The sequence below is a fragment of the Grammomys surdaster genome, unplaced genomic scaffold, assembly GCF_004785775.1.
Source record: "Grammomys surdaster isolate TR1022 unplaced genomic scaffold, NIH_TR_1.0 193, whole genome shotgun sequence".
NCBI lineage: Eukaryota > Metazoa > Chordata > Mammalia > Rodentia > Muridae > Grammomys > Grammomys surdaster.
Genome location: NW_021604638.1, coordinates 4,003,252 through 4,021,510, shown reverse-complemented (window position 1 = coordinate 4,021,510; position 18,259 = coordinate 4,003,252). Strand labels below are relative to the sequence as shown.

The 18,259-nt window shown below is 46.6% G+C and overlaps 1 protein-coding gene across 2 annotated transcripts in view; it reads left to right on the top strand.

The window, feature by feature from the left end:
• Nucleotides 1-7,085, top strand: part of Dok5 (docking protein 5) — a 147,476-nt gene extending 140,391 nt beyond the window's left edge. Inside the window, exon 8 of one of the 2 annotated variants that reach the window (XM_028769740.1) lies at nucleotides 6,550-7,085. In XM_028769740.1, coding sequence (XP_028625573.1) covers nucleotides 6,550-6,614 — 65 coding nt within the window. In that variant the 3' untranslated portion in view covers nucleotides 6,615-7,085. The remainder of the gene's footprint in view (nucleotides 1-6,549) is intronic. The other variant, XM_028769741.1, reaches the window with a different exon arrangement.
• Nucleotides 7,086-18,259: the final 11,174 nt, after the last annotated feature.

Below are 18,259 nucleotides of genomic sequence, written 5' to 3'. Positions count from 1 at the left end.
GGTGGATGGATGGGTGAATGGGTGGATGGATGGGTAGATGGATGGATGGATAGATGGATGGGTGGATGGATGGGTGGATGGGTGGGTGGATGGGTGGATGGATGGATAGATGGATGGATGGGTGGGTGGATGGATGGATGGATGGGTGGATGGATGGATGGATGGATGGGTGGATGGATGAGTAGATGGATGGGATGATTGATGGATAGAGAGATGGATGATCATAGAAAAAGTCATCTTTTGTCATCCATATCTTTCCTGCACTTAAGCCACACAACTGCCTGCCCTTCAGCCCTTCCTGCTGATAATCCTCCCCTGGCAAGTTTCTCCTCCTCCTCCTCCTCCTCCTCCTCCTCCTGGAATATTCTGCCATCCCTACAGCTCTACAACTGCAGTTTGTCCTTCCTCACTTGCCAGGTCTCCTGTTGGACTTTACTGTTTGTTGTTGGTGCACAAACCTAGTTAGTGGCACTCCTGAGATGAAGGGGCCAGGCTCCTCAGTAGGAACCAAACCTGTTGGAATCTCATTGTTTGTTAGTCATGGCTACACTTCTGGCAAGCAGTGTCGTCCAGAGGTGTCATGGCCGCTTCCATCCTGGTGACTTCTGGGTCCCACACGGGGTCATCATCATGTATTGAAAGGTGGGATGTGAGAAAGCACAGAGTCTTCCTTCTTCCTGAGATAGGATCGCATGTAGCCCAGGCTGTCTCCAAACTTACTGTGTAGCCAAGGAGGGCCTTAAATTTCTGCTGCCTTTGTCTCCATATCCTGATTGCTGGGATCATGACATCATTCCTGGAGGACAGAACCCAGAGCTTTGTGCATGTGACGCAAACAGTCTACCAACTGAACCTCTTCCAAACCCTACTGGGTCTTCATGACTCAGTACTCTGTACTGTGCACAGATGCTGGAAAAATGGATCCCGAGTGGCTGGATAAGTAGCCAAGGAAAGGTTGACTGTATTCAAATTACCTACATCGATGGAGTTCAAGCTGAAGTTTCCTGGTGTCTCTAAGTCATTAACCCAAAATTCAGAATTTATCAGACTGGCTGAAGAAAAATAGACCTCACCTTCCCAAATTTAGGCTTAGACTGCCACCTGCTGGCAAGGCCGGGAATAGAGTTTTATTATTGTCGCAGTGAAGGAAGCATCTGGCTTTGACTTGTGCTACATTCAGGAAGGTGGACTCAATTCATCTTCTCTGCTCCTCCCACGCTTTCCAGTTTCCGTGTAGCAGAACTCTTCTGTGGTTAGGAGAATACAAAGCGAACACGGGAAGGCCCTTTAGCATAAAATCTGGGAGATATCCATGACAGAGAAACAGTGAACAAAATTTGGATATACAGTGGCCCGCATATCTAAAGGAGACTTTCAACAATGCAACGGATACAAAAAAAATTAAAAGTTTTCACAATGCAGATGATGGAAAATTATTCACAATGTAAAAACTTGAACCCGGCAAAGATAGATCTATGAGGCCATCGAGGTGCCTCAGCGCATAAGCGCATTGGGCACTGAACCGGACAACCCGGCTTCCATCCCCTAGGGCCCTGATGATGGGAGAGAGAACTCAATCCCCCAAGTTGTTCTCCGATCTCAGCATGTATACAGAGACGAGTGTACACACAAGAAGCACATGAATGAACTAAATAAATAAAATAAAAAAACAAACAAACAAGTTATTTTCTGTGGGGCACCTAACATACTAGCGTCTTAAATCGGTAACTTAGGAAGGATTTCTTTTTATTTGGTACGATAGCTTTAGGAACCGGAAGAGCTATCGATCCCGCTGAGATTGGCTATCTATTTAGGACTTAATGTTCTCTCTTTTCTCATCTACCTGTGCACCCACTGACCCAGTGCCTGTTTATGGAGCATATACTTTTTGCTGGCACCATGAGGATAACAGCCATGTGTCTTCCCTCCGGGAGCTTGCAAGCTAGTGGATAGTCCTGGGTGACAATGAATGAGACATTTATCTCAATTTTAAAGATTTACTTATTTATTTTATGTATATGAGTACGCCTTAGCTGTCTTCAGACACACCAGAAGAGGGCATCAGATCCCATTACAGATGGTTGTGAGCCACCATGTGGTTGCTGGGAATTGAACTCAGGACCTCTGGAAGAGCAGTCAGTGCTCTTAACCACTGAGCATCTCTCCAGCCCAGGAAAACTTTCTGCCTAGTCAGACCCATGAATGCAAAGGTCCTGTGGCAGAAGTGAGTTGGGGGTATGGAGAAGGGGGGTTGGATGATGGGATTGGTGAAAAGATCCCCTGTCAGTGGTGTGCTGAGGGTGCGGGCACAGTGGTGTCGGGCTCGAATCCTGTTTTGATTCTAATATTGCAGAGAATCTGGGTAGGGGTGGCAGGCGAGCAGCCTGACAGCGTCTCGTGTGAGCTGTGGAGTGTCTGGCCTCAGCTCAGGGCGTCGCTTTCAGACCTCATTCCCTTTATTGTTCATCATGTTTGGAATCTTCAGTCTCTTGTCAGAGATCTCCCATTGCGCCAGGATTTCCAGAACACCCTCACCAGTCTGCCTTGCAGATAAAATCATTTGTTTCAAAACAAAACCAAGGAAAAGCAAGCTTCCAGGTCATCCCTCAGACAGGAAACCAAAGCATGGTGTCATGTGTGTCTACCAGAATCTGCCATAGGGCCTGCCTTATGTCCATCTCCCTGGTGAGGACTTCTACAGTTGGAGCTAGCAAGAGCAGCTTACCTTCCTCCTCTTCTTCCTCTTCTTCCTCCTCCTCCTCCTTCTCCTCTTCTTCCCCATTGTAAAGAATTAAGGATTGGAGACATGACAATTAATTCTTTCTAAGGATCATGGGACTCACGGGCAGAAAAATGGGCAAAGGACCAGGTTCTGAGCCCCTGGCAGTGTCATCAGATGGTCCTTAGCCCTGAGAGGAGGCCTCAGCCCCGGTGTGAGTCACAGGCCCATGTGCTATGATCCGAATGTTTTCATGGGGTTGAGCCCAGCCCATGCCAGTTCATGCCCATTCTCGGGACGATAGATTTTTGGAGCCAGTGTGAGGCTAGGGAGTTCATTTGTTTTCTGAACACATGTGCTAACCCTTCTACAATCGTGCTGCTATAGCAGTTAAGGAAGGCCGTGGGGAAAGGTGGCAAGCCAGGCGTCCCACTCACATCTGCAGGACCGTGGGGCACATGAAGTGAGTGAGGTAGGACAGTATGAATCTGGTGGGACCTTCGTCAAGGTCACATGCACTATGAACTTTATCTGAGAGCTGTCTGCAACCACCTCTAGTCAGCCATGCAGAGGTGGGTCAGACGGTACCTGAGCCCGGGTGTGTGGGTTCCAGTCTGGTACTAGCGTTCTGTCATTCCCCGGGAGTGGGTAGACAGCCCTCCAGTTCATCATTTCTTGTCCAAAGCCAAATCCAGCTTTCACGCCTCACTGAGGAATTCAGTTTAGCCATGGCTTTCACTCGGCCCCTTGTGGTCACTGTCTGTCAGTTGCTCTGGAAGCTTCTGGAGTTTAAGGAGCTTTTGACAAGGGCCTCACACTTGGTTCAAGATGTGGATTTTTCCTGAATGCCATGTCTAGGCTTTCTGCTCCCAGCAGGAAATTGTTATCAAACCAAATAAAGACATGCTGGAATATATACCGGCTAGTTCTAGCCCCACCCAAGGATACCATGTTTCCATGTTGCAGCCTGGGCAACAGATGGAGACTAGAATACATGTTCAGGTTGCCCAAGAGTGAGATGTGACTGGAAACGTTTAACACCCATCACCACCTCTGAGGGCCAGGGATTTAGTCTGGGTTCAGATGTGAGGTTTGCAAGTGCCCAAGCTTTTGTGTCTCCTTTTATTTGAAAAATATTTGTGTGTGTGTGTGACATATGCAATGGTGATAAGTGTGTGAGGAGGTCATGTGGTCATGTGTATGTGCATGTGTGTATATGTATATGTGCCTGTGTGTATATGTATATGTGTATGTGTATATATGTCTGTGCCCGTGTGTGTGCATGTGTGTATATGTGTGTGTGCCTGTAGGGGGTCATGCATTGATGGCATGTGTGCGAGGAGGTCACGTGTGTATATATGTGGATGCCTGTGTGTACATGTGTGCCTGTGTGTGTGCATGTGTGTGTGCCTGTGTGTGCATGTGTGTGTGCCTGTGTGCATATGTGTGTGTGCCTGTGTGGGGGGGACAAGTATTGGCATGTGTGTGAGGAGGTCAGAGGACAGCTTTTGGGATTTGTTCTTTCCTTCCATCATGTGGGTTCTGAGGACTGACCGGGAGTCGGCACCCACAGAGACATTTCACTTGCCCTTGGATCTCTCTGTAGCTGTTTTAGTTTGGGGCAGAGAGTGGGATAACTCTGCAGACTGTTACAGCTCACAAATCCCCTTGCGCTTCCCTTAATCCTCAGCAGGACTGCGTGGGAGAATAAAAGGCGCCTTCCCTTTCATCTCTTAGAAGTGGGAGATGAGTTTGTGTCAGGCATTATTTGTGTTTCTTCAGGGGTGAGAGGGCTGGGAGGATGGCGGCTGAGGCCTAAGGGCTCAGTCAGGGCTATTGTGACAGGAAGGGAAAGTCAGCTGAAGGCCCTGGAGACGCAGAGCCATGCTGCACAAACAACCTTTTTCTCTTGGTTCAACAGTGTGGTTTAGAATGCTTGCCTGAAGCATCCGTACTCCCTGGATTTCAGGCCTCTCCCTCTTCCTTGGGTCCTGCCTCTTTATGCCCTCTGAGAACTCACTTGGCCCTGTAAAATTTCTGCTTGTGCCACTCCTACCCAGCAGGTGGCAGTAAAACATCTTGGTTTTATAAAATTAAGGCTGCCTGGCTGTCAGGTTGGGCAAACTGGTTTCTCCCAAGCCCTCTTCCTGTGTTTCTTAATACAGTTTTACAGGGATGTACATCCTCACACACTGTGTGTTCGCTGTGGCTGCTACCCTGCTGTTGGGAATCTACTTAGTTTTACTCTCTTGCTCTGTATAGAGGAAGCCTGCCAGTCCCTGCATTAACTCTGGGGTGGGGATATTCTTCTATTTTTTCATTCATTAATTAATTGATTAATTCACCTCACGTCCCAATCATAGCCCCTCTCCTCCCAGTCTCCCTCATATGGCCCCTCGCCCCGCCCCACCTCTCCCTCCTTTTCACCTCTGAGAAGGGGAGGTCCCCCCTGGGTACCAACCCACCCTGGCACCTCAAGTCACTGCAGGACTAGGTAGATACCTTCCCACTGAGGCCAGAGAAGACAGCCCAGTTAGGAGAGCAGGATCCACAGGCAGACAACAGAGTCGGGGTAAGGCTCTACTCCAGTTGTTGGGGGATCTGCATGAAGACCAAGCTGCATATCTGCTACTTATGTGCAGGGGTGAGAAAGGCTGGGTCCAGCCGTTGTATGCTGTTTGGGTGGTGACTCAGTCTCTGAGAGCCCCTGAAGCTCCAGATTAGCTGACTCTGTTGGTCTTCTGTGGAGTTCCTTTCCCCTTAGGTTCCTCAGTCCTTCCAACAACTCTTCCACAGGTCTTCCTGAGCTCTAATGTCTGGCTGTGAGTCTCTGCATCTGTTTCAGTCAGTGCTGGGTAGAGCCTCTCAGAGGACAGTTATGCTAGGTTCCTGTCTGCAAGCAGAACAGAGTATCATTCATAGTGTCATGGACTGGTTCTTGCCCAGAGGATGGATCTCAAGTTGGGCCAGCCGTTGGTTGGCCCTTCCCTCAGTCTCTGCTCTGTCTTTGTCACTGTGCTTCTTGTAGGTAGGACAAATTTTGGGTCAAAGGTTTTATGAGTAGGTTGGTGTTCTTATCCCTCCACTGGGAATCCTGCCTGGCTACAGGAGGTGGCTACTTCAGGCTCCACATCCCTCACTGCTAGGAGTGTCAGAATCACCTTCATAGACTGACTTCTGGAGCCTCCCCCATCCCAGGTCTTTGGTGCAATCCTACAGATGCTCCCCCCATCCCCGATTTCCATTCACTCTCCCCAGGCTCTCTCAAGGGGGACATTCTTGGCTTGTTCACTTGGCTGGAAACAGAACTGGAATAGAGGAAGTTAAACAAAAGTTTTCCATCTAACAGCGACATAAGAAAACGCACGATATCTTCTTAGTCTGAGTGAGGTTTGCAAAGAGAGCTACATCAAAAGTAGCCCCCGTAGTCTTGTTTTCCACGAAACCGCTCTGAGTACCACAGCACAGGGAGGAACTACAGATGAAAATTTAAGGAGTAACACAGCTGCTAACAGACTGACCAGGGCTGAAAGCAAAGTCAAAATGCAAATGACATGTTAACCGCACATGCAAATGATATGTTAATTGTACATGCAAATGATATGTTAACCACACATGCAAATGATATGTTAATCACACATGCAAATGATATGTTCACCACACACTTTCTATGATGTGTTTTTGCATATCATTGTGAGTGACCTTAGGAATAGTCTCCTGTCTTGAACAGGCCACTTCTCTCTGGTAAATTTAGTCAATTGTATTGCTAGCCAATTTGACCATGAGCTTTCCTGAGAGATAACTGTCCTCTCTAATTCTTTTTGGAAAAGATGTCACCAGCCCGCTGAAGCTTCATCGGACAGAGACTTTCCCAACCTACCGGTCTGAGCACTGACAGCAACCGCCAAGAGCTGTTAGCACATTCGTGCTTCATCAGCCACAGATCCACGTGCAGGAGGACACAAAGAGACAGCCAGGGAGAGTGCAGAATGAAGAAGAGCAACTTCACACCCTGCTAATATGTGTGGTCAAGGGAGACACTGCGGAACAGCATATGTATATATATTCTTCCCTTTTCTCTCTCTCCCTTTCTTTCTCTCTCTCTCTTTCTTTCTCTCTCTCTCTCTTTCTTTCTTTTTTAAGATACAGCCCCAATCTCGTGGAAACAAGCCGGATAATATCAACCCACCCTGTTTTTATAGCTGGACAGAAGGAGTTGATGTCGTTACTAAGGACTGATTTTCTATTGGTGACAAGAGCCCCTTGTGCCTCTCTGAGTCTGTTCCTTTGTGGATTTGTGTGGTTTTCCTTGTAAGTGTTTCAGTCGTAAGATAGTCAACATGGACAATAAAATGCCTCTTCAGTATTTGTTAGTTCTTTATGCACTACCCCTCGCTGACTGGCCCTGTAGTTCTGGCTCATTCATGAACTCACATTTGTTTATATTCCCAATGAGGTAAATCAACATTTCCACTCATTCCCCTCAGTGAAGACCCCCTCAGAGAACCTGTTCATATCGTTTGCCATGCAACATGTGTTCTCCTCAATCCCCTTTTCATCCCCCCAAAGCCTTTATTTCATGGCTACTACTTATATAAGGCATTTTAAAATAAGCAGCATCGCCACTCACACAGCCCTTGGGTTCTGGTGCCAGTTTTCTCCATGCCCCCACTTGGTGTATCTGGAGGGTAAATACACTGGGAACAGGGTTCTGCATTGTGTTTGACACAAATCCAGCCACAGACACATCTGTTCACTCATTCATTAATCGGATCTGGAATCTTCTTGTTCCCAGTATTCTGCTGGGTTCTAGAGACATAGGAAGTACAAAGATTTGGGAACTGTTGCCAAGAACCTCAATTCCTTCCGGAGGAGGGCACCAAAGGAACCAGGACACAATAACAGTATTGAGTGACACTTGCTCAATGGGCCTCCAGGAGCGACGGTATTCCTGTTCTTCAGCCTGTGTCACTGGGGAGGAGCCAATGGGCAGAGAATCTCATGACAATTAGAGGTTATGTTCCTGCCAGGCTGGAAAAGTAAGCTGGGGGCGCTCACCTTGCTTATGGTCATGTCCCCTAATTAAACTTGATCTTCAGGTAAGCAGTGCTTACACGGTATTTAAAAATGGAAGTGAGGTCCAAATTCCACATGGAACAGGGGTATGTTTTGCAGTGCCCCTTGTATATCTTAAATTCAAATCAACCTGGATAGTTGGTGTGTTCCTTTGCTGAGTTTGACAATGTAAAGTCCTAGAGTTGAGCTTGGCACACAGCAAAGCCCTATAGCTGAGCCTGGCACACAGCCTGCACCCTGATAGATGCGTGTCAGATGGGCAGATAGGAAGAGAAGGTCAGATTCATATCCTTGGAATGGAGTTCTTTCTTTATGGGAGAGTTCACCTTCATACTTCTGCACACCAGCTTTCTCTGAAATCATTATTTTCATGGAAGAAAATACATAATGAGTTTCAGGGAAAAAATATATTGCAGAGGCTCCCACAAGACCCTTGAACACCCTGTTGCTGTTTGGGCTTTTCTAGAAAGGCTCCAAGGGGAGATAGATACCAATTATAACCCCATATCTTTGGCCTAGCTTAAAAACCCAAGCCTGCTAAGCTAAACCCACTGCTTGTTAGAGGGCTGGGATCCCAAGTATGTTACTGGTCAGGATCTTTCTCAGGAGGTGAGAGATCTCAGGAGAGAGGTCTGAAGTCAACTATTAAGTAATGAATGGATTAGGGTGGCCTAGTGACTTGGGTCTGATGGCCTCCCCAGAGTGCATCTGCACTCTGTCTGGGTTCTCTCCAGCTTCCCCCACTCCATCATTCTTTGCTCTTCCTTCTTCCAGATGGATCCATTTTCATCTCGTAACAATGTGGCTCACTGTGCACACTTAGCGCCCCTCAGTCCGCTCATTTTCTTTCCGGCTCTACCTGGCTTTTCTTCTCTTTTCCTCTGCTTTGCAGACGGTCTCATAAGCGACTCTCCCAGATTCCCTCGGCCTTGGCAGACAATGAGGAGCTTAAGTTGAGGAGCAGATAAAGGAAAGGGAACGAAAGAAATAATTATAATTTTAATGAAGTCGAAATTGCCAAAGCAAGTCTCGAGCTAATGATGTGTGGAGAAGCGTTTCTGAGTGGAGTTAGCTGCAAGCGAGGTCTCGTTGGAGATCTTTAGGGAAAGGGCTGTCGATAAGAGAGAGACTTCTGTTAGACACACTGGCCCTGGAAATATTTTTATTATATATTTTAGTTGTTTTGTGTCGTTGACTTCCTCCGGCAGCTCTGTGAAGTGAGCTTAGCCTCTCCCCTTTCCCCATGGGCAGTCTCAAGCACTGTGCATAAACTAACCTCTATGGCCATGAACACAGACTTGCTAGGTAGGAGACTTACATTAGGACTCAGACCACCAAATTCCCAAGCTTGGACTGTAAGCTTCCAAGACAGGCAGTCTAGGGGCAGAGCAGCTTCATCTAGAAAGAATTAGAATATGGGTATTTTGGACTTTGTGCATTAGGTGGTCACCATTGCCTCCCTGTTTGAAAAAAATAAAGAGTTATTCATAAGCTCAGGGGCCAGGGTATTTAACTACATTGTAGCAGCCAGCCTCTGCACCACAGTGGATAACAAGAGTCCCACATACTATCTGTTACTAGGTGGTCGGGCCATGCCAGGAGACACTTGGCATGCTGCTCTTTGTCCTTCAACCATTGGGATGTTGGTTTGAACTGAGTTTTGGTTTTGTAAATCTTTCCCTCCAGGGTGAATGTACATGTATAGTTGTGGGCAGGGAGCAACATTAGTCTTAGAAATAATTAAACTAAATTCAAAGGCACACGTCAGTGCTGCCAAGAACCTGGAATCCGGTGACTAAACTGTGAGATGCTTCTTTGACCCAGTTGGTGTTTAACTGTACCATGGGGCACACGTGGTATTGGGGTTGTTTGTTTGAGGTAGAACTAGAAGACAGACAGGTAGGCTGTGGGCTTTCCTTTGTATGCTTAGCCCATTGTTGCAAAGATCTTTTATCCAGTTGAAAGCAGAAGCACACAGAAAACACCCAAGTGCCAGAGGGAATGGCTTACCTTTCTGGAATTCAATCCTGTAATACTGGAATTCAGGTGTTAATTTAGAGTCACCTATGGGCATGGCGGGTCTCACGTTATTATATATATTATTATATACATCGTGCTCCTGAATTCAGAAGCCTAATTCATGGGCTCAAAATATTTAAGCTGAGTGTTTAGGAAACAAGAAGAAACACTAAAACACTAAATATAACCTTCGTCTATATGAAGGGATTTTCTTTGACTGGGGAGACAGTATCTAGTTTTGAGAGAGGAGACACAATCTCTGTGTGTGTGTGTGTGTGTGTGTGTGTGTGAGAGAGAGAGAGAGAGAGAGAGAGAGAGAGAGTAGTGTAATATGACTGTGTGTGAGAGTGTGTGATATGAGTGTGTGTGTGAAAGAGAGAGAGAGAAAGAGAGAGAGAGAGAGAGAGAAAGAGAGAGAAAGAAAGAGTAGTGTTTGTAATATGGCTGTGTGTGAGAGTGTGTGATATGAGTGTGTATGTGTGTGTGTGTGAAAGAGAGAGAGAGAAAGAGAGAGAGAGAGAGAGAGAGAAAGAGAGAGAAAGAAAGAGTAGTGTTTGTAATATGACTGTGTGTGAGAGTGTGTGATATGAGTGTGTGTGTGTGTGTGTGTGTGAAAGAGAGAGAGAGAAAGAGAGAGAGAGAGAGAAAGAGAGAGAAAGAAAGAGTAGTGTTTGTAATATGACTGTGTGTGAGAGTGTGTGATATGAGTGTGTGTGTGTGCTGTTAGTGTGGTTCATGGATCCACATGTCAAGGCCAGAACAGGGTGTCATCCTTGTGACTTTACTGCATTGAGACAGGCTCTCTCACTATCAGAAGCTCTCGGAAGTCACCTTCTCTGACCCTCAGGGCAGGGTTACAGGCACACACAGCCATGCCTTACTTTTTATGTGTGTGCTAGGGATTCAAACTCAGGTCTTCACATTTGTACAACAGGCACTTCTACCAATGGAATCATCCCGCCCCTGAACCCCAGCCCCAAGGTTCCAACTCTCAGTAGAGATCCCTCTTTCCTTGTTGCCAGAACACGTGTTTAGATGTTCTTAAGTCCTCATGTTTACTTCCATTTCCTAAAGAGGCAGTGGGTTCTGAAGATTGGATTTAGGGCAGAGGTATGATAGTTAATGCTGGCTCATTTCAGTGCAAGCTCCTTGAACCTATCTGATTGGCCCCAGCTGGCACAGGGCAGCCTGGTGACCAGTTGGCTAAATCTGTGAGAAAGTAAGGTCACACTGTCTCTGACTGTTGGTAAGACACTCATTCCATGGATGGTGGTGGAGCCCAAATCTACACTTCGAATAGCCATCTCCAGATAATCTCAATGTACTTAGTACATATGAGCAAATCCTGTTCCAAGGAGCCCAGATAAGCCTGAGATGGAGAGTGCACATCAGCCCCACATTAAACTTAGCACTGGAGGCAACCAGCTAGGTGTTGCCATTCAAGATGCTTGTGGGGGATCAGCTGGATGTACCAAGTTTGATTTGAAGACTCAAGAGGGAGCTCCCACCCCCATTCTTCACTGAGAAATCTAGCACCCAGGTACCGAGATGTCTGTGTGTGGCATTGCACACGGGCAGGGAGGAGGGCGTGTTGTGACTATGGCTCTCCAAGTGTCGGCTGCCTGGCATTTCCAGTACCTCTGCAGTGTTTGCTTTGTTGCTATAACAACTAATAAGATGACTCGGTTTGACTTTCTTTGTTGCTCTGAGATGCCTGAGCGCAAAGCTGCCTGCACTGCTCTTTTCTGAAGCAGAGGGCCTAGGAGAAGCTCTGACAGAAAGCGCAGCCCAGCTGGGAAAGGCAGGGCTGGGAAGGAGGTGAAACTCCAGCTGCTGCTACCTAAGGCCTTGAGCCACCCACCAACCATCAAGCTGACTTCCCTCCCACCGCCACCCCTCCTGAACACAGCAGCCAGCTTTGTTTGCCTTTGGCTCTTAGTAGTGCCTGCTTCCTTCTCTTCCCAAAGCAGATAAGGCTCAGCTCCACAGGTTCTGCAGGGTGTTTTTGTTTCACATCTGGCCAAGCCTTCAGGGCTTCTGCTTGCAGTTAGTTCTGTGGTCCCTTTTATATTTGCATGGTCACGTTGGAAAGCCTAGAGGGCCAAGGACTTTGTTTCATCATCCGGTGAATTATTCATTTTCTCAGAACTTACCCTCCAGCCCTGCAGGGGTATGAATAAGAGATGGGGGTTGTAAGGTCCAAGCTCCGATGCTAGGAAAGGAGGAGGGTCAAGTGAAGACTGGATTTGGAGAGATTTCCAGGAGCCATGGAGACCTAAGACGTATGTACTTTATTTACCAGTACATAGGTGGCTTGGTGAACAGCCTCCAGCAGATACTTACTGACAAACGGCTCACACTCAGGCAGGTTCAGGGACACATGCACACCATCACTCAGGGCACACAGTGGGTAGGCATACAGGTATATCACACACACACACACACACACACACACACACATGAACACATGCACAAACACACACATCACACACACACAGACACACACACACAGACACACACAGAGGCCGATCCTCTGACTTTAAAGACATATTTATACAGAATCGCACAAAATTGCGTTCTGCCCAAATAGCTATACCATGGTGTATATAGCCATCACAGTTTACTTTTGGGGTTCCTGGATGGTCAGTCTCAGCTCTTTGGTGTAACATAGCCTTCCAGATGCCCAGTGCCTGATTCCCACATCAGCACCCTGTTGTCTAAATAGAAGCTTGTCCCTATGGCCTTCTGTTCTTAACAGAGACCCCTACAGGAAAGAGCTGTAAACGCTGATCCTAGGCCAACCAGCACTCTGCTTTTCTAAATAAAGTTTTATTGGCACACAGTCACGCTTGCTTGTTTAGACAGTGTGCATGGAGAGCTACAGAAGGATTCCTCTGTACTCTAGATTGGCTCCCACAGTCCTCCTCCAATGAGCTGGTGTTCAAGCCCAGCTGGTCACCTGGGCTTTAGAGTACTGCAATGCATCAGTGCCATTAACTAATAAATTAAGGTCCTCCCGGGAGTCAAACGGTTGGCTCTTTCTTGAGCAGGCCTAAACTGCTCACTGTAGAGGCCTCAGTTCTTTGCTTTGCTTAGAAAAGTCTTATTTTTGTCATTCTGAGTTCTTTGAAAAGTGGCCTAGTGGTCTGTTAAGAATCTACTCCAGACCAGCACGGCTTGAGGACTGTGAGTGTACAATGCTGACACACATATCATGGTGGTAACCAACGGCTCTTCAATTGGACTTACAACCCATCCCACGAGAAGAAAACCAGACCTGATATTAGAAACGTCGCTAAGTACCCAGGACTAGTGAGGGATCATAAAGAGGAATCCACAGCCACCGCTTTACTAAAACGACACGATCCCTAACTACACTCTAATATGTTGATCTTACACCCATAGATAAGTATGTTCCTCACCTCTCATTATGGAAACTTTTCTTTGCAACAGGTGGAGGCTATTACAGAAAACCACAATCAATCAGAATGCAGAATTGTGGAGCTCAGTCACAATGCATCAGTGCACATGTCGACAAAACACTCCTGCAACTGAGGCCCAGGGACATTGCAGAAGAGGGGGTGGGGAAAAGACTGTAAGATCCAGAGAATTCGGGAGTTTGCTGTGAGACTGTGTCTCCTAGTAAAGTCAGAACTATACCATAAAGTTTCGCCAACATGGCCGACTAAACATGAGCTGAACACGGACGACAGTAGGCATGCCAAAATAAATAGGGAGAGTCCATGGGACTGCCACCCTAGACAAAGAGCTGTGGGGAACTGAGAAATACTAAGATTGCCCAGGAAAGAGCACAATGGTCAGCCCTCAAAGCCTCTGGAAAGAGCTCAATGGTCATCTCTCTAAGCATATGTATGTATATATATATATATATATATGTGTGTGTGTGTGTGTGTGTGTGTGTGTGTGTGTGTGTGTTACAGACCAAGCAGGGTATATTTATGTATTTAGGCATGTATATAACAACAATTAATGAAAAAAGATGCCATCAATTTGAAAGAGAACAAGGAGAAGTATATGGTAAGATTAGGAGGGAGAAAAGAAGGGAGAAATGGTGTAATTATCTCAAAAGTAAAAGAAATTAAAAAGTATACAACCCAAAAGAATTTAACTGGCGATGAAGGGGACATTGGATCAAATACAGAGATGGCTGATACAGGTAGCTCAAGCCACATCCCCATCTGGATCTGCAATACCCCAAGTCTCCACAATCAGGGTACTTCAGTCAATCAGCCTGGTCTCCAACACAAGAGTGGATTTTCTAGGCAACTTTAGGTTACAGAGCGCAAGCCTATCTTAAGCCTAGCCTGTGCTGGGTCTCAGGATTCCCGAACCAGTCCTGGTACAGACTGTTTCTTTAAGGGTAAAGCACACTGCATGGAGCAAAAAGGTTGTGTTTCTTTCATTTTCTCAATCATGTGTGGGCTCTTGTGTGAGCATCCCACCTGGGACCCATGGTTACTTTTTAATACTTCCTGCCCAAGTTATTAATTGACTTCAACTGGCGACAGAAGACAGGTAGCTCCTCAGGCCAGCTAAAGTGATTACATAGAGCTCAATAAAGTACTTATTTTCTTAGTCGTTGGTCTTCTTTGATAGTTATAAGAAGAAGCAAGGAGAAGAAGAGAAGCATTTGGTTATCAAAGGGAGCCAGCCCCCAATTTACTTTTCTTTAGCTGCCATGCTAATTTCCGAAGCAAGCTTTGAAGATAAGAATCATGAGTTGGGGCGGGGGGGGGGGGGGCGGGACACCCCCCCAGGGGAGGCTTCAGCGAGGCTTCTGATGATTCTGTGATTTAGAGCAGAAGCAAGAAAAGCTTAGGAAACAATAGCAGAGACTTGGCTGGCCATCAGGCTTGAGAGCTAAGGTCTAATTCTGGTCCTCTCTTGCCCGGAGATGAGTCTGGATTTCCCCTGATGCTTCCCCTGACGCGTTCCAGATGTTCCTTAAGGTTTCTGGTGTGCGTGTATGTGTGTGTGTGTGTGTGTGTGTGTGTGGTGTGTGTGATGTTAAGTCAAATTGAGGCAGTATAGAAAGACAGGGAAATGGACACTAGAAGAAAACGGAGCCCCTCACTCTAGGGTCTAGCTGAAACCTCTCTTCCCAGGTACTAAACAAGAATTCCTGCATTACTAACATTGTCAGCTTTTTCTCTTCCGGGTTGCAACCCAACTTCCTGCCCCGCCTCCCCTGCGCCCCGCCCCCAGGCCCTCCCCTTCACATCATTCATTTAACCCTCATCTTTCTTTAACGAACATGGCTGTCCTGCGGAGCCACCCTGTGCTCCCAGGTTGGTGTGCTTCATTCTTTCTCTTAGAACACTGTTTTTAACGAGCCCTGATTCCACTTCTTACTGACATATCACGAAATCTGGTTTTAGCTGGGCTGATGGGCCCCTAAAAGGTCAATGCGGCTCCTCAGACTGTTGTATGTGTGCCTCTGTCCCCATTACTGCTTCTGACTAACCCAGTCTTTGCTTTGTGGACCAGGAGCCTCACTGTGCATAAACAACAACGTGGGACCTGACACAAGATGCTCTAGTTGGCGAGTCACCTAAACCAATTTGCCTGGTTGGGATTGTTGTTGAATCAGTAGCTTTTATAGTTAGAGGTCCCCAAGGGCAGGTGTCTTTGACCTCAGACACAGTTTTCAGAGGCTACAGTGTAAGTTGCCCTAAATGTCCACACATCTGCTAACTGTCCTCAGCCAGAACTCAAAGAAGCAGATGCCTTCATTGGGAACTCACTGTGCTTTCTTCCCTTCTGCCCATCCTGTGTGGAAGAGGTTTACTGGAGGCAGGGAGGGAATGTTCAAGCACTGAGTTTCAGCTGAGGTTCACTTGGGGTAGGTAAGCTAAGGTTTAGGAGAAGGGTGGAGGGTACTAATGTCAGAGGCAGCTTAAAACCTTCAAATGCTAACATTTCAGCATGCTTGAACCATGCTTGCTGCTCGGCACAAAACTGAACAAGAAGAGTCGCCGAGGCTGCAAACCGACCAGCAAGCTAAAGGGTAAACGGAGGACAGACAGTCCTTAAGCCATCCCTTCCTGAGTGGAGGCTAAAGACAGCTGAATGGGATCATAAATCTGACCAGCTTGCTCCTGTCTCAAACAGCCATCCCGAGTTTGAGGCTACACAAAACAGTATTTAGCTGACCCTAAATGACGATAAACAGTAATAAAATATGGTTGGTTATTTCTTGCTCAATTGGCCCTGAAAGAGAAACATGGTTTCTCTTTCCTGACCAAGGTTTCCATCACGCTGGGTAGAACACATTTCACACACACACACTGGTCGGTGGACCAAGAATGTCTTGTTTTTCCCTTCCAGTGTCCATACCCTATAAGATGTAACCTTCTACTTCTTCCATGATTAAAATCTCCTCCGGAAGGTGCTTTAGGGAAGAGCTCCTAACTTTAGGCTGCCTCATTGGAAGACCCAGGTGATTCTTCAATTTTTGGCAACAGGTTTTGCCTGTGGGGAGGCTCGCTGGTGTGTGGTGAAGAAGTTAGCTAGTACTCATCGGAAGGCTCGTCCAGAGAGAAGAGTCTACAGACACCTGGGGAGAGGGTGACCATCCAGTTAGGGAACTTGTTCACTTGTAATTGAGGACCCAAGAGTCCCTGAATTTTCATATTTTTTTCTTTTGTGTTTCTGGTTCATTAGATGTGGGATCATGATAAGTGGAATTTCCCATTTTTTAAGTATCAGAAAGAGATATAAAGAAAATACTGTGCAGTTGGAATTCCTTGGAGAGCCAAGGACAAGAAAAAAACTATGTCTAAGGTCAAAGTTATCAGGAGGCCCTACATTCAAACCAATCAGGCTAAACTGAGTTGCTACCAAGACCATTGGTTATATAGGTTGTCCATTGGCCATTAATGTTATTCTGAGAGAGTATGGTGTGTGTGTGTGTGTGTGTGTGTGTGTGTGTGACATGAAATGGGTGGTTTTGAGAATCTGCAGGGTGGATCTGTTTGCTATCTGGGCCACCCGCCATATTCCTGCATTAGAAATGGCCAGAGGCCAAGAGCATCCCACGAGAGGTTACAGTGGTGGCTGGTTCTGCTGATCAGCTCCAAGGAGACCATGCCCCAAAGCATGGATCTTGGGCCAAACTGGTCACCCTCATGGTTCTCTGCTAAGCCCCAGGAAATACCCACCATGCTCATGGTTCCCGGTAGAATGAAGACTCTTAATGCTTAAAGATTATCCAATGGGTTTATACAATTGGAAATGCTCAATACACAAGATGCCCAACCAATCAGAATTGTTACCCAGTATCTAACCTTTTGATAGAAATTGCTACCTGGGACTGCTAGAGATCCATGGTTCTTCCTCCATGTTGCTTCCTATCCTCCCTCCCCTCTCCCCTCCTCTTCCTCTTCTACTGTCCAGACATTGAGCTCCACTACAAATACAATGTAGAAAAAAAATATCATGCTACAGTGATATGGCATCCAGGGCCCCTGTGACTCCTGAGGTTAGGGGTGCAGGGGGAATCTTTCTTCAATTTCTTTTGCTCTTTTTATCACTTTACATTTTTGCTCTCCACTCCCACCTCCACTAATCTACTCTGAGACTTTCAAGCGCTGGTGCCTGAATTCATCATCTTTAGCTGACAGCGTGGGAAGTTTTATCACAGAGCTGACAGTCCAGTAAATGCTTTTGTCTGAATTTTATGAATAAATGGAGGGGCGAGATGAAACTTACCTTGGCTATCTGGAAGCACACGACACCCCACGACCTTGGTCCCTTCGTGAAGGTCCCTGGAATTGGTTTTTTTTTTTTATTCATTGCCCTTCATACAGAAACTCAAACTAATATGAAATTGCTTTTGTGCTGTGACATTATTTGATATGTAATCTCTAATATCTGTCAAAACCAGCAAGATATATTCAGGTGGTAAAGGCAGATTGGATCCAACACTTAAGCAGTGACAAACAACTACTGGTGACAGGTAGCTCAGAGAGAGGGAGAGAAAGAGAGAGAGAGAGAGAGAGAGAGACAGACAGGGAGAGACAGAGATAGAGGGAGATAGAGAGACAGACAGACAGACAGACACACAGACACAGAGAGAGAGACAGGCACACATACAGACAGAGACAGAGAGGGAGACAGAGACAGAGAGATAGACATACACAGAGACAGAGAGACACACACACACATGCACACACACACACAGAGATAGATAGATAGATAGATAGAGAGAGAGAGAGACAGGGAGAGACAGAGATAGGGGGAGATAGAGAGACAGACAGACAGACACACAGACACAGAGAGACAGAGAGAGAGACAGGCACGCATACAGACAGAGACAGAGAGGGAGACAGAGACAGAGAGATAGACATACACAGAGACAGAGAGACACACACACATGCACACACACACAGATAGAGATAGAGAGAGAGAGAGAGAGAGAGAGAG